General features: G+C 38.4%; 1 protein-coding gene across 1 annotated transcript in view; it reads left to right on the plus strand.

Moving 5' to 3' along the window:
• The window catches only part of Cpeb3 (cytoplasmic polyadenylation element binding protein 3), a 239286-nt gene that overhangs the window by 161723 nt on the left and 62614 nt on the right, over positions 1 to 14949 (plus strand). The window contains exon 8 of the mRNA XM_004632058.2: positions 13123 to 13241. Coding sequence (XP_004632115.1) covers positions 13123 to 13241 — 119 coding nt within the window. The remainder of the gene's footprint in view (positions 1 to 13122; positions 13242 to 14949) is intronic.

Here is a 14949-nt window from a genome sequence, read left to right on the forward strand (position 1 = left end):
AAAAAATTAATTTCCTTAAAAAAAAAAAAAAAGAATAATGCTGAAAAGCCCACTGTCATTGTTTTTTTGTTTCCATCTGATCTTCAGATATATATTTTTGTCTTTGAGGGAGAGGGTATTATAATAATAGCAGAGATAAAATTTTGTATTCATCTTTTCTTCTTGTCTCCCTGCATGTTTCTACATATTCTTCTATTTTCAGAGGCTGCCCAACTTATTTGCCATGCCCTAATTTATTTCCTTTTTAGTCATTTAAGCTATTAGAAATAATTACTTTTGTTAATGTATTCTTGTATATAGCCTTTTCTCTCAGATTAAGGTCTTTAAGCCAAATTAGAAGCTACTTAACTAGAGTTAAAAGAGATTCAGAGTTGATATCACATGGCTTCTCAAAACAGTTTCTTTAAGAAATTTATGCCAATTTGGACATCTGCAGCAAGTTTTTTTGCTTACTTCCAAGTCAGATAAACAACACATTGCAGCTATGAGCATACCTTTCTCTTTCTGTGGTTGCATATAATGGAGCCCTGCAGAAGCCAGGGACCATATTGGTCTAGGCCTTGGATTTGAAGTGTTTAAATCATTACCTCTTAGATCTTCTCTGTTGAATCTTGGGTGTTTTCTAGTATCCCTGCCTATCATTCTCTCTCTCCTACTCTGACCACTAACTTCTTTACTATTCCTTTAACAGGATAACTAAGTCCTCTCACAGTGGTAATTCCTGTCGTCTGAAGCCCCCCCCACCCCCATATTTCTAAATGGGATGTTTCATCTTTCAGACCTCTGTTTAATTGTCAACATAATAGAAAAATCTTAACTAACTTTATGTAAAGTAAGTCTTTCTACCCTCTTTTGTTTTACCCATTGGTCAGAGTAGTGTTGGCTTTTATCATTTTTTACCCATATTTTTATTGGCTTTTATCATTTTTTAAATGACTTTTCATGACCTGAAAAAATTACGTGTCTTTCTGTTGTCCAGACGGGAATGTGAATTTTATGAGAGCTGGGTGTTTTTCATGTTTAGTTCACTGCTTTGTACCAAGTGTCTCTCATGTGTGACCCTGTGGTCTTCAGATATTTTTCGGATGAATTGCAGCTTTGAAAATGGTAAATGTGTTTTATTGCACTTCAATCCTTATTTTTAAACTGAGAAGTATGTTCTTGTAAGGATACAACAGATTTTATTAGATTTGAATCTGGCAGATCAATAATTTATTAGTGTTTTACCTAATCGCAAAGGAAATGATTTTTATTGTTTTGCTAATATATATAATTTATGGGAAAAGAAGACAACTTTAAATTATATAATCTGATAAATTCTGTTATTATTTTATAGTAGGTTTGTTTGTTTGTTTTTGTAGTACCAGGGATAGAACTCTGGACCTTGTGCTTGCCAGGCAGGCACTTAAGCCACTGAGCTCTCTCCTGGGCCCTTAAGGACTGGCTTTTTTTTTTTTTTGGTGGTACCAGGAATTGAACTCAGGACTTTGTATTTGCCAGGCAAGCACTTATTCCATTGAGCTATCTCTCCGGCCCCTCCTGGGCTCTTATGTTGTTATTTATAAGGCTGGATTTTATGTAATAATTAACAGCTTAAGATAAATGACCAGTGATACATTTTTACAACAGAGATACTGTTTAAAGGACCAGAAAGAAGGCTCTAAGTGGGCAAAACCAAGCCATTGTGTAGCTATAGTGGGCTGGCGTATAGCATACATTTCAGTTTCTTTCAACTTGTCTAAATTTGATTTTGGAAAGGAAATTTTTCAGACTTCACACCCCCCCCATCACAATAGTATAATTTAAATGGAAACAAGTCATTATTTTTTAGGCCCCCATTTTGAGGTTTGTATTTATTTATTTATTTATTTAGTATTTTAGGAAATGGTCTACAGGGTGTTCAGGGTCTCACTAATAGATCAGACTCATAGTGATCTGCCTGTTTACAGCCTCCCAAGAGCTGGAATTATAGTTACAGGCGTGCGCCACCATGCCCAGTCTCAATCATAGTCTCAGTGCACCCCAGGGGCAGGGCCGGCACAGCAGGACCGGGGATCGAACCCCTGGCCGCTGAACCTTCTTGCAGGTGCTTTAGTCTGCTGAGCCATTTGGCTGGCCCCTCAGATTCTGAGGTTTTTATAACTTCTGAGTTATGTAAACTCATCCATTGAGAAGCTAAGGGATTTGAGCATGTACTTAATCTTTTAGTAGTTTGTAATCTTTTGAGTAATATTCTTTTTTTTTTTAAATGCAGGTCCTGGCTTATCATGCTCACAGGCTTTGGTGAATTATGACTTTAAAATATTTTTCCAAAGGGACTTTTTTTTAGTCTTTTCTTTTTACTATTTTCTTTTTTGGTCCCAGGAATCGAGCTCTGGACCTTACATTTGCTAGGCAGGCACTGCGCCACTGAGCTGCATCCCTGGCCTATGAATTTAAGATATTTTAATGTTTTACTTTATTGTAGATAGTAATAAGGGTAGACTTTTTGTCTTGTTCTGCTTTGACAGAGAGAATAGTATCTATTATTGCCTTTAAAATGTTACCATGTTAAAACTTATTAAGCACATATGTTTTCAGCATTCTGTTAAAGATAAGCTGTAAGGTTAGACTTTGCTTTAAAAGCATTTATAGTTTGAGGGACTACATGGAAAGGCACTTTGAATATGCAGGCCACAAGACAAAGCTTGAGTAATCACACAAGTAAAAGAAGCTGCTTAGACAAGGTTACACATTGTGCTCTGCCCAGGCAGAAGTTCTGGGAAGGGGCAGATGCTTATTTAGTTCAGAGAAACTGTAACTGCCCCTGATGAGGTCTTTCTTTGGAAGACATTTGATTGCAGAAACAGAAGTGGATGGTGGACACGTGACAGGCTGAGGCAGAGAAGATGTTTTAGCTTTGATCTGGACTCACTGGTAAGAATTAGATAAGACTAAGGCTATGCGTAAGTGCAACCAAAACAAGGTATTTTATTTTAATTGAAAGAATTGGTAGTGATAAGGTTGTTGGGAGGGTTTGATGAAAGTGTTTTGAAAGCTGAGAGCAGAACAGATTGTCTTTAGAAATAGTAGATGGGTAGCTTTAGTCTTAAGGGAAAACTGCTTATATCTGATAATCTAAACAACTAATTTGAAGACATGCAATATAACAACCATTGTTGAGTTATTATTTTGTTTAGTGAAATTCTGCATCATTTCTAATGAGGTTTTTTGTTTTTTTACTATTTTTTAATTCTCTTTACAATTTTTTTTTTAAGGAAAAACTTTGGTCCAAAGAAAATACATTGACAGAATTAGGAACTGATCAGAGTATTAGTAAAATGCAGGAAGAGAAGAAATTAGATTGTCAAAGCTCAGGTGGTTTATGGACAGAGCCAGACTAAAGCTCCATCTTTCTAGAGAGAAGCATATCCCGAGTGAAAACAGAATTCACTAGTTATCTGAAACTGAGTAAAGAAAGCAATAAGCAGAAGAACACAGCTAGCTGTGTACACTCAGAGGTGGACACTGATGACATCAGCTGTATCACTCTGAGCAAGTCATTTAGTCTCTGAGCTTCAGTTTCCTCATCTGATGCTTCTCATTGAGTTGTTATGCGAATTACATGAGAAGGGCACATAAGCACCAGCAAGTCCAGTGACTTAGGCTCATTCAGTGTTAAACAATATTGGCATCCTTCCCCACCCCCTGCTAAAAATATAATCTCAGTAATAATAACGTTATCCAACTAGTTTGACCAGTTCCTCCCACATCCCCATCTGGCTTAGTTTTCTTGGTCAGGTACTTGTTAGAATCTCTGTAACTAGAACCAACAAATGCAACCTTTACACAGTCCTCTTTGTACAAGGAATATGTGATTACATGAACCCAAATGCTCCACATCACTGCCCTGAACTGTAGGACTTTAGTAAGAATACAGGAAGTAGATCACCAGTTTTCATCTTTGATGTGGTATTACTTAGCCCACTTGTTTTTTTGTTTGTTCCTAACTCCCTACCCACCAAGCCACAAGCCCACAAAGACACAGTTACTAGTATGGTAGAAAACACACAGGAGATTGGCAGCAAAAGTGTGAGTCTCCACTCTGCAGTAGATACAGTCAAAGCACTCCCAGGGAGTGGTTATGAATCCATAAACTTGGACAGTATCTGTAGAGTGATCTCTACATTTTAACGTAGACTAATTTCCCCCCAACAATGTCCTATACATGTTTTAGCCCATGCTTCCAGCTACAGAATATCTTTCCTGGTTATACTTTCCATTCCTTCTTTACTAAAAGTTAATCTATGATGTACAGCTTTTAAAAACATGTTTGAAAAATAATATTCCTGGAGTTTTCTATGCACTTACTTCTCATGAACTTCTTGTAGCATATAAGTTCCTTGATCAACTTCTTTGATTTGCTCACATCATTGTTCCTCTGCAATGCTTAGATACATAATGAGGGTTCAGTACATTTACAACAGTGATTGCAAAACTATTAGCACTTTCAGTGATACCAACAGCCCACTGTAGTTCATATTTCATAGGTTAGCCACCACCGATGTAGGATACCAGGTGTTTCAATCAAAGAGGAAAATGAATTAAAAACCTGGTTCATGGACCTACAGTGTTATCCAGGCTGGGGACAGGAGAGTGACGAGCTGATTCATTTATCCTCATCCCTGTACTATACGCACTGCTATCCAAGTTAGGCCACTCTGGCCTTTCCATGCTATGGCATTTTTTTTCTGAACTTGGAATGCCCTTCCTGGAAAAGTAATCACCCCCCAGCTTAGATAAGGTCTTTGCTCTGTGACTTTCCCTGTTGTCTGCATAAATCTGTTCCATTTGTTGCTTAGTAGTATTCTACAGAACATTCCTTCAACATAGCATTTTTCATGCTTGTTAGTTATTTATTTACAACATAGCTTTTCCAGGGAAGGATTCCTCTTTGGCTTCATCATCTTTGTAGCATTAGTGCCTACCGTCATGCCCTGCACCTCCTAAATATTTTTTTATCCTCTTGAACTAAATCCAAAGACAAGTTTCCTGAGGCATTCCAGGTAAGTCCTCTGACCTGAAAACCAAGGTCAGAACATTTGGAACAGACTGAATGTGCCAGAAAAGATTTCAATGTAGACAAGTCTGGCTAGAAATATACCTTTCAGATCTGAGGTCAGTGGTAATTAGGAAGTCTGATGGTGTGAGAGGCTAGAACTCTCTGCTTGTCCAGCCTGTGAGCCTTTCCTACTGGGGCTGGTCTCAGTCAGTCCAAAGCTGACCATGCCTTGATCTTCCATCACTTTATGAATAAAGCCTGGGCATGGACCCATAAGTTGGATTTTTTTTTTCCATTTGTAGTTGTTATTTGGAATAAAAATCACAATATAGTGTATTGATTTTAAGACTGTTGAATGTTTTATTTGTTTATTTATTTATTTATGTGTGTGTGGCCAGCTCAGCCCACCTGGGGGCGGGGCTGGCTGGCATGTGGTGCTGGGGGATTGAACCGTGGTCCTTGTGCTTTGCTAAGCTTGTTCTAAGTAGGTGCTTTAGACCACTGAGCCATCTCACCGGCCCCAAGACTGTTGAATGTTTTAAAAGAATCACAGACCTTTTTATAGCATAGGGGAATATATTACCGCTTCTTTAGAAAACCTTTATGGTTTAAATTTTTTTCACAAGCTTTTATTTTGAGCCTATAAAAAGTTTTAACAGTAGTACAGTGAACATCCATATAGGCTTCTATATTCAACAATTGTTACCATTTGTTTTCTTTTTCTGCTTTTCTTAGTGACCTTTACAAATGTAAATTGTAGATGATAAGGCCTCTTACTTCTGAATTCTGTTATGTATGTATGTATGTATTTGGTTGTTGCCTAGTGTCACTCTACATCTCTACTCATAGTGAGCCTCCTGTTTTCAGCCTCCCCAGTACTGAGATTACAGGTGTGTGCCACCATGCCCAGACTCTGGCCAGCTCAGCCTGCCCTGGGGGCGGGGCTGATGCTGCATGTGGTGCCAGGGATCGAACCACAGTCCCTGTGTTTGCCTAAGCAGGTGCTTTAATTCACTGAGCTATCTCACTGGCCCATTTCTGAATTCTTTAGCAGGTGTCTCTCCAGAGCAAAAAAGATTGTCCCAGTGATGCCCTTTAGAGCTGCTTTTGTTTAAATCCAAATATCCTTGCATTTAGTGGCTTCATCTTTTCAATCACTTTCGTTTAGACTGATCACTTGGTTGCCTCTCATATCATCTGAAAAGTCCATCCAGGTTGTTTTGTAGGATATCTCTTGTTGGACGTGGTGGTGCAGACCTGTAATCTTAGCTTTTGGGAGGCTGGGATAGGAGGAGCAGGATGAGTTGTAGCTCAGCCTGGGCTACAAGGTGAGCTTAAGGCCAGCTGGAACTGCAGAATGAGACCCTGTCTCAAAAACAAAACAAACAAAACAAAAAAAGAGTGGGACGTCACTTGACTTGGAATTGTCTGATTATTCCCTCATGATCAGATTCAAGTAAACAGGACTAGCAGGGATACTACATAGATGATGTGCCATACGGAGGCCAAAGGACAGGGGGCCTTTTGGGTCAGTTTATTGGTAGTATTGAGTTTGTTCATTTGATTAAGGTGGTGTCTACTAAATTCCTCAATGTAAAAGTATCTTTGTGAATGCTTATTTATCCGTGAAATGCTACTTTAAAATTGTATGAATATCTGGCTTCTTCTCTTCCCCTAAATTTCCCAATGGTTTTAGAATCCATTTGAAATTCTTCTGCTAAGGCATAGCTCAGGGATAGAATTCATGCTTGGCATTCAGGCTGTAAATCCCCACTACCAAAAAATAAAATAAAAATATTGTCTAAGTCTATTTTTACTATGCTGGTGATATTTATTTCCTTAAAACTTTAATAAGGTCTACTTTTTAACTCCTCAGAATCTTTTATTTAAACATATGGTACATTGAAAACCAGTAAACAAGACTGCTCAAAATAAAAATTTCATTGACCTAAATAAAAGTAAATCTTAGCCTCCTCTTATAATTTTGAAATTCACCATTTCAGTTCCTCCTAAAATAGTTTCTGTGGGATTTGGAGCAATTGTATCTATGTAAAACTGAAATTATAAGAATAAAATGTAGGTTTACTGCTATTGAAATACTGTCATGGCCACTGTTAAAAGGACATTTTAAAGGCAAGTTCTTACTTATTAGTGATACTGAAATTTTTCTCCAGCCATTCTCAAGTGAGACAATGCAAATTAATGAATAAGAGTAAGATCTCTGGAATCTGACCTGTAATTTAACCCCAGATTTAGTCCCTACATTTTAATTTGAAAAGTCCCTTAACTTAGCTTGAATTTTTCAATCTGTGAAATGGTAAAAATAACAATTATATTTGCCTCACAGAGTTACTGTGAGAATGAAATAAGCTACATATAATATATTTATTAGCAAAATGCCTAGAACATTGTAGACACTACATTGTGGACAAAAACTACAAGTTTTTTAAAAATTAATTTTATTGGTACATTTTATATATATGTAATAATCACATGCATCATAGGGAATTTGTACCTGTACATGATATATATTGACTCCTCTTTTATCTCCAAACCCTTCCTTTCAACCACTGTCACCTCTTTATTTACTTACTACATGGTGCTTGTGGGGGTAAAGTTGATGGTGATTGTTATTTATACTAGGGATCCAATATTCTTAAATTAACCTTGAAAAATTATGGTTTTAGAAGTTCAGGAGGCTTTGTTTTTGAAAGGTGGCCAAGAACATTTTGAAGGTTGTAATTCTTGTGTGTTCTCAAGTATTAAGAGAAAAACCCTTTTAATTAAATTTACCCTTCAAAAACCTGACCAAATGAAGTTGAATTATTTTAATTAAGCCCCATCTTCCCTTTCTTTTCCTTCCCCCACCCTAAGAAAATTGTTCTGGCCAATCTATGTTTGTCCAGAACTGTCTCTCTGTTCTACTTTCTTCCTCTAACCTATTTGGTATCAGTGGGAAAGCAAGGAATTTCCTGCCACCCATTCTGCCTGTAACTTAGGGCTGTGATGGTGACAGTGGCCGAGAGACCTTCCTGTTCCCTCTCGAGCCCACACCTCTCACACACTGGATCTGAGAAGAAGGCTCCCATGGTTTAAGCCATCTCTGAAGCCCTGTGTCCTATACTTCTCAGGTCTCCATTTCTAAACTGGAGGTTATGATCGTGTTGTCTGTGACTGACTCAATACAAGGCAGAGCAGTTTTTGGCCAAGTTTTTTAAAAATTAATTTTATTGATACATTTTATATATGCATAATAATCACATTCATCATAGGGAATTTGTACCTGTACATGATATACCTTGATTCTTCTTCTATCCCCAAACCCCTCCTTTCACCCACTCTTACCTCTTTATTTACAAAAGTTTTGTTTCCATTTTTTCCTTCTATTACTTTTTTTTTTTCCATCTTGCCTTTCCTCTTTTCCTTCCCCACTCTCTTGGTCCCCTTCCCATTTTCATGTTTTTTTTTTTTTCCTGTTTCCCAATATCTGTTACACATTTTGATCCATATTTACCCTTTCACTCTTCTTTTGTTTTAGTGCCTTTCAAGCTAATAGAAGAAGCTGCCATTAAATGCTAATTACAGAATCTCTATTTATAGAAACAACCAGTTATTATGTAAAGAATGTATTAAAATCAGCAAATAATATATCTAATAGTGCTCTCCTGGTAGAAATGGCTAGAAATATATGAAAGCACATATTCAGTCACTTTATTTTTTGTTTGCAGCAATAAAGCTTGTTTTCAAGTAACTTTAGAGTTTTTCTTCAGTATCTAAGTTATTCCCTTTATTCACCAAACACTTGTAAATGCAAAATAGAAAGTGCACATCATTAATTTAAATTTTTATTTATTTATTTATTACAAGACCTCGCTATGCAGCTCAGACTCATTGTGATCCTTCTGACTCAGCCTCCCCAGCTCTAGGATTACAGGCGTGCACCACCATACCCTGTTGTGATGGCCTGTACTGCACACCCAGGTTCCAGGGCCAGCACGGGATGCAGAACCAGGGACCAAACCTGGGTCCTTACACTTGCCAGGCGGGTGCTTAGACCACCGACCTTCTCCCCAGCCCTCACATCATTAATTTTTATAATGAAACTACATACAACCTAACTTTTAATTTTACATGTTACATAAATAATTGGAAGTGCAGTGGAGGAAAAATTAACACTTGGATGACATCCTAGCTTACAAAATCATTTGCATATATTATCTTACAACCCACATATTTGTATGATAATCAGAAGAAATAGTTTCTTTATAAAGAAAAGAACTGAGACTAAGAAATGCTAAAAAAAAAATACTAATATTTGAATTCATAGTTCTGCCACCTACTGTAGGACCTCAAACAAGCCCCTTAATTTGTATAATTTTCTAAACTGTAAAACAGAATTTAAAATACCAGCTACTTCATAGGAAAAGTACGTGTGAAATGAGATCAGTTAATATATGCAAGGCACTTAGGCCAGTTCCTGGTTTGTAGTAAATAATCAGTAGTGTTAGTTATTAGTTGTTACACCACACAACTAATAATAAATGGTGGGACTTTTACCCAAATCCAAACCACTCACTCAGCCCAGAGCTCATTTCATAGTACAATACAATGTGGAATTTACTTTTTAGTACATCATTAATTTAATTTCCACTTCATATTGATCATGTCGTTCTAGATGGGATCTTTTTCAAATACTTTACTTTGACCTTAAATTTCTCAAGATCAGAAATAAAATGATTTTGAAGGCTTTTTCTTTCCTGATTTTTAAAATGCTGTAATTTTTATTGTCTGGGTTTACTTGAAATGTCAGGCATTTTATGTTAGGTAAGATAAAAGGTTGTGGGCGAGTGAGACAGCTCAGGGGACTAAGTGCCTGATTTGCCAAATGCATGGACCAGGGTTTGATCCCTGGTCCTGCATGCCACGCTGGCCCAGCCCCAGGGCATGCTGAGCCAGCAAACTCTGGGTGTGGTGTTGCACACCTGTAATCTCAGCGCTGGGGAGGCTGAAAACATGAGGTTCACTATGAGTCCAAGCTGCATAGTGAGACCCTTTACCAAATACCTAAATGGAAAAAAAAAAAAAAAATCAAGATATAAAGTTGTTTTTATCAGTGACTGTGGTGTTTCCAGTGAATTTTGCTTTGGTTGAAAGTGTCAGAGGTGGGAAATAGAGTTGATGGAAATTATTGATCTACACCCCAGAGGGATGTTTACTCACATGTACCAGTAGTGCTAATAGAATATTGTCAGAGAGAGTGGCAGCTTGCTAGACTTGAATAAAAATAATTTTTTTCTGACACTGTAATTAAATCCATTGACACTGTGCTCCTGGACTTCATCCTTGGCCCTTTTCATTTAGCTAATTACTTGATTTAAAGGAATAGACAAGATCTCACTAAGTGGCCCAAGGCTCAAACTAGGGATCTTCCTGCTTCAGCTTCCCCAGTGCTGGGATTATGGATGTGTTGCACCACACCCAGTTTAGATGACTGTCTTGATTTAGAATTTTTTTTTGTTGAGTCAGGTACTTGCTTTGTAGTTCAGGCTGGCTGTGAACTAACTTTGTAGCCCAGACTGGCCTCAAGCTGGCAGTGATCCTCCACCTCAGCCTCCTGAGTGCTAGGATTACAGACAAACATCTCTGCACCTGGAAATAATTGCATTTTTAAACCCACTTATCTGTATTACTGTCTTTAGCAAGTAGTGTTGATTTTCACACTTAAGTGAAAACACTGAATTTCTAATAGATTCCTTGGGACTTGGTGATAGTTTGATGCCATTTGCAAAAGAGAGAAAATAAAGAAATGACATATCTCTTCTACTTTTGCAGTTAGGTTTTATTTTATCTTATTTTATCGTCTAGGCACTTGCTGAATCCTTTAACTCATCTAGCCTGGGACAAAGCCCAGAAAACAACTCTGGGTCCTAACACTTGGAGGCTCTTTCTGCAGGTGGCCAGGCTCAGTGCTTTCTCCTGCGTTGGCTGTGCCTATGGTTTTGGCCGTGCTCTGGTGTGCTGGGCCACTGCTGTTCTTTTTCCTGCTGTACTTGCTTAAATGCTGTGTATAGTGGTTAAGGGTTGGAAGAAAGGGTAAAAAATAATCACTATTACCCTCTGCCACCGCCCTTATGTGATAGGATATTACCTTCCCAGGACTCTAGAAAACCTTGATTCTTAGCCATTAATAATATACTATACCTCTTTGCTTGACATGTGAGAATTTTCTGTGTATATTTATTGGGGGGTGGGGTCTCATTCTTCACCATTGTCATTATTCTGGTGCACAGTGCTCCAGAGGAGAACAATGTCAGTGATGATTTCCTCAGTCCAGAGCAGGGCTAGGAGCGGTAGTAACAACTGAGAAATTTAGTGAAGCCATCAGGGTTGTAAAGACATTGAATTAGCTGAGGTCTCAGGCTCAAAGTAGCTCATGCTGGGCCTTTGCTCAGCTGCCATGCATGAATGTTGGTGTCAAGCACATGACTGAGTTGGCGCCCTGAACATCTGTTGTTCTTTTCAAAGTCTTGCTGATTCTCCTAAGTTAGACTCTTTGCTTCTCAGAGCTTCTGTAACACTTTTCATCCCCATTTATCTCTCTCAGCTTTATCCTGAGTAATTAATTGTCCAAATAGCTGCCTATTCTGCCGCATTATTGACAGCCGGAACCACATCTCCTTCATTTTAGTGATTTCATAATGTGTAGATTGTGTTCCACTTGTAATAATTATTCTAAATCTTACAGAATTAAACTAGACAAAACTGGATGTGTCAGTAGAGTGACCATAGTTCACAATAATTAGTTATATGTTTTATTTTTGGTGCTGGGAATTAAACCCAGGGGCTCTGGAATGCTAGGCACATGATCTGTGACTAGGTTATGCCCTCAGCCCTAAATGTTTGATAAAGAACTAGAAGAGAGGAGTTTTAAGCTTTCCAACATTGAAACAATAAATGTTTAAGGAAGGAAAATGCTAATTACTAAGACTTGATATATTGTCATTATACTCTATAAATATATGCCATTATTATGCCAGATCAAGGTATATTGCATTGAAAAATGACTGACAGTGGAAATCTTAAAACTAATGTCAGTGTTTCTAGATTGTATTCTCTGCCAGAGCATATTCCCTAGAGAAACAGCAGTAACAGCAGCAACGATATATGAAAACACAACATCCTGTTGTTGGGTTTTTTTAAAGTTTTGCTGAGGTATTCACACATCATACAGTTCAATTTAATGTATATAGTTCAGTAGTTTTCGGTTTGAGAGTAACTATCTACAATAGTTTTAGAAAATTTTTATCATTCTGAAAAGAAGCCCTGTGCCTATTCCCTTCAATCCCCCAGTTGTATACAATTGATGTTTTTGTCTTGAATTGCCTATTCTGGGTGTATTTTCTACAGGGTCTATAGGGTCTCATTACATAGATCAGGCTTGTAGTGAGTCTCCTGTTTTCAGCCTCCCAAGTGCTGGGATTATAGCTGTGTGCCACCATGCCCAGTCTCAGTTGCCATCTCAGTGCATCCCAGCATCAGGGCCGGCACGGCACGCCAGGTATTAAAACCCAGCCGCTGCACTCTGACTAAGCAGATGCTTTAGCTGCTGAGCTATCAGGATGGCCCCCTGGGCATATTTTCTATGGCTTCTTTCACTTAATGCTCATCCTTGTTGTGCCATGTGTCAAGCCAATGGGTTGATGGAGTCTGGTGGGCAAGTGATGCCCATTGTGGCCAGAGCCCATGATGTGTCTGTTGCCCTCATTAAAGCATGATGAGACCCAGTCTGTGGAAATTGCACAGATGTGTTCTGCACTTGTTTCTACAACTAGTCTTGGAACCACAAGAGGTACGAATGTAGAACACAGCTAGCTCGGGTGGTAGAGCATGAGACACTGTGCAAGGTCATGCCTGCGAGCTCCTGAAGCCGTGGCTGGCACACAAGGGTCTGAAATCCTTTTGTCCCATTGGAACTTCTTAGATTTTAGTCATTTGTCAAAATGAAACAGGTAATTTTTTGACTGGCACCTTGAGCTAAATTTACTTATTTTTCCCCCACTTTTGTTTTTGTTTTCTCCAAGGCTATGCCTTTCTGCTATTCCAGGAGGAAAGCTCAGTACAAGCTTTGATAGATGCCTGCCTAGAAGAAGACGGGAAACTATACCTGTGTGTGTCAAGCCCGACCATCAAGGATAAACCGGTAAGTTATACGTAGTTACCTGGTGCTTTTCAGAGCATGTATGTAATTGGAATAGCTGATCTCCTCCTTATAATGGAAATGCTGGTAACCAGGATCCTCTTACCTGGGTTGACCTTGCTGTACAATAGAGCTGAGCTATTGTTGATAACAGAAAGCTAATAAGAAGTTACTCCATATTTTGTGTCATACTTTTGGGACTATGTGTAAACAAATGTGCCCTTACAAATCCTAATAAGCTAATTCCCATTGAGAAATAATGAATTGAGATAAATAATGCTCTTAGTGGTCTGTTATTATTTCAGATCAAGGACAGAAGTAATTTACTTTAAAAATGGTAATTGTCAATTTCTCTGTGTCTTTTAATGTAAGGCTTTGTGCTAGTGATACCCATAGCTATCTAAACAGAGCTTACACTATAAAATGGATAGTTTCTGCAGCGCAGGAGAGGGGACAGCCTGAGATATGGAGCAGAAATCATAAATGCACTTAAATCAGAACTTGTGGTTAAGGGTATGAGCCAGAGAATAAACCACTGGGTGAAGAAGATATCAGTGGACAAGATCATATTTTAAGGCAGAGGAAAAGCACTTGGATAACGTGGCAGCAGTAGAGATCCCTGGGGATTTGTCAGGGCTGAAAGTGGGATGGGGTAGTTTGTGTATCAAGGCTGGATGCTACAAGTAGGAAATAGAGTAAAACTAGTGATGTAGAGTGAGCAAGAGACTGAAACTGTTTCACATGGCTTGAATCAACACATAAACTTGTTTTAAATGCATGAGGTTTGCTTGACAGGTAGGTATAGTCCCAGAAATGTGTCTGGAAATGCTGGGTGTGGTGGCACATGCATGTAAGCACTTGGGAGGCTGAGTCAGAAGCATTGCTGTGAGCTCAAGGTCAGATGGGGCAACATAGTGAGTTCAAGGCCAGTCTAAGACACTGTCCCAAATAACAACAACAATAGTGTTTGGAAAAGGAGTTGGAGTTAGACATTGACTTCCCAACTTAAGTCTTGACTTATTTAAATATCATCTTGGCTCTGAATAAGTCATCTGATCCTTACTGAATTGTAATTCTCTCAACTAGAAAATGGGAAGAATAATGACTGATCTGTCTTGTTTAAATAAGAAGAAAATGAATGTGAAAGCATTTCATAGAGCTCAGGTACTTGTACAAGGATAACTCCGTATTATCTGTCTGACATAGTGCTGTAGGATTTGGGGGAGCAAGGTTAGAGCTCAGCACTTGGTGATATCGGTTAACAAGAACAGGGTTTGGAGCTGGTTGTGAACCATGATGTGGGACTTGAGCACCTATAAAGGAAGAGAATCAAGTGTGTAAAGCTGAAGAAGAAATTACTAAAGAATGGAGATATGGAGTCATGTTGAGTAATGAATGCAGAAAAAGACACCAAGACTTTAGCCCCCAGTGTGAAAGTGCTACTGTAATTTTCAAATTCTGGGACTAATGCTATATTTGATAACAGTAATGACAGTGTTAAGTAGGGGAGTTATACAGGTGAGTGAACAGTAGAAAATAGTAAGTGACAAAAAGAGTAGGGAACCTTTGCTAACTTTGGTCTTTAGTTAAACAGTGTGGAGGGGTTGCGTATCATAAGGGAGACAAGAGAACTGAATGGAATGAAGGTGTGAAGTACCTCAGGTGAATAAAGCATGAGGCTGAAATAACCTCTTTAAATCCCTTTGGAGTA

Source organism: Octodon degus, unplaced genomic scaffold (genome assembly GCF_000260255.1).
Source record: "Octodon degus isolate 3935 unplaced genomic scaffold, OctDeg1.0 scaffold00046, whole genome shotgun sequence".
In the NCBI taxonomy this organism is placed as follows: Eukaryota; Metazoa; Chordata; class Mammalia; order Rodentia; family Octodontidae; genus Octodon; species Octodon degus.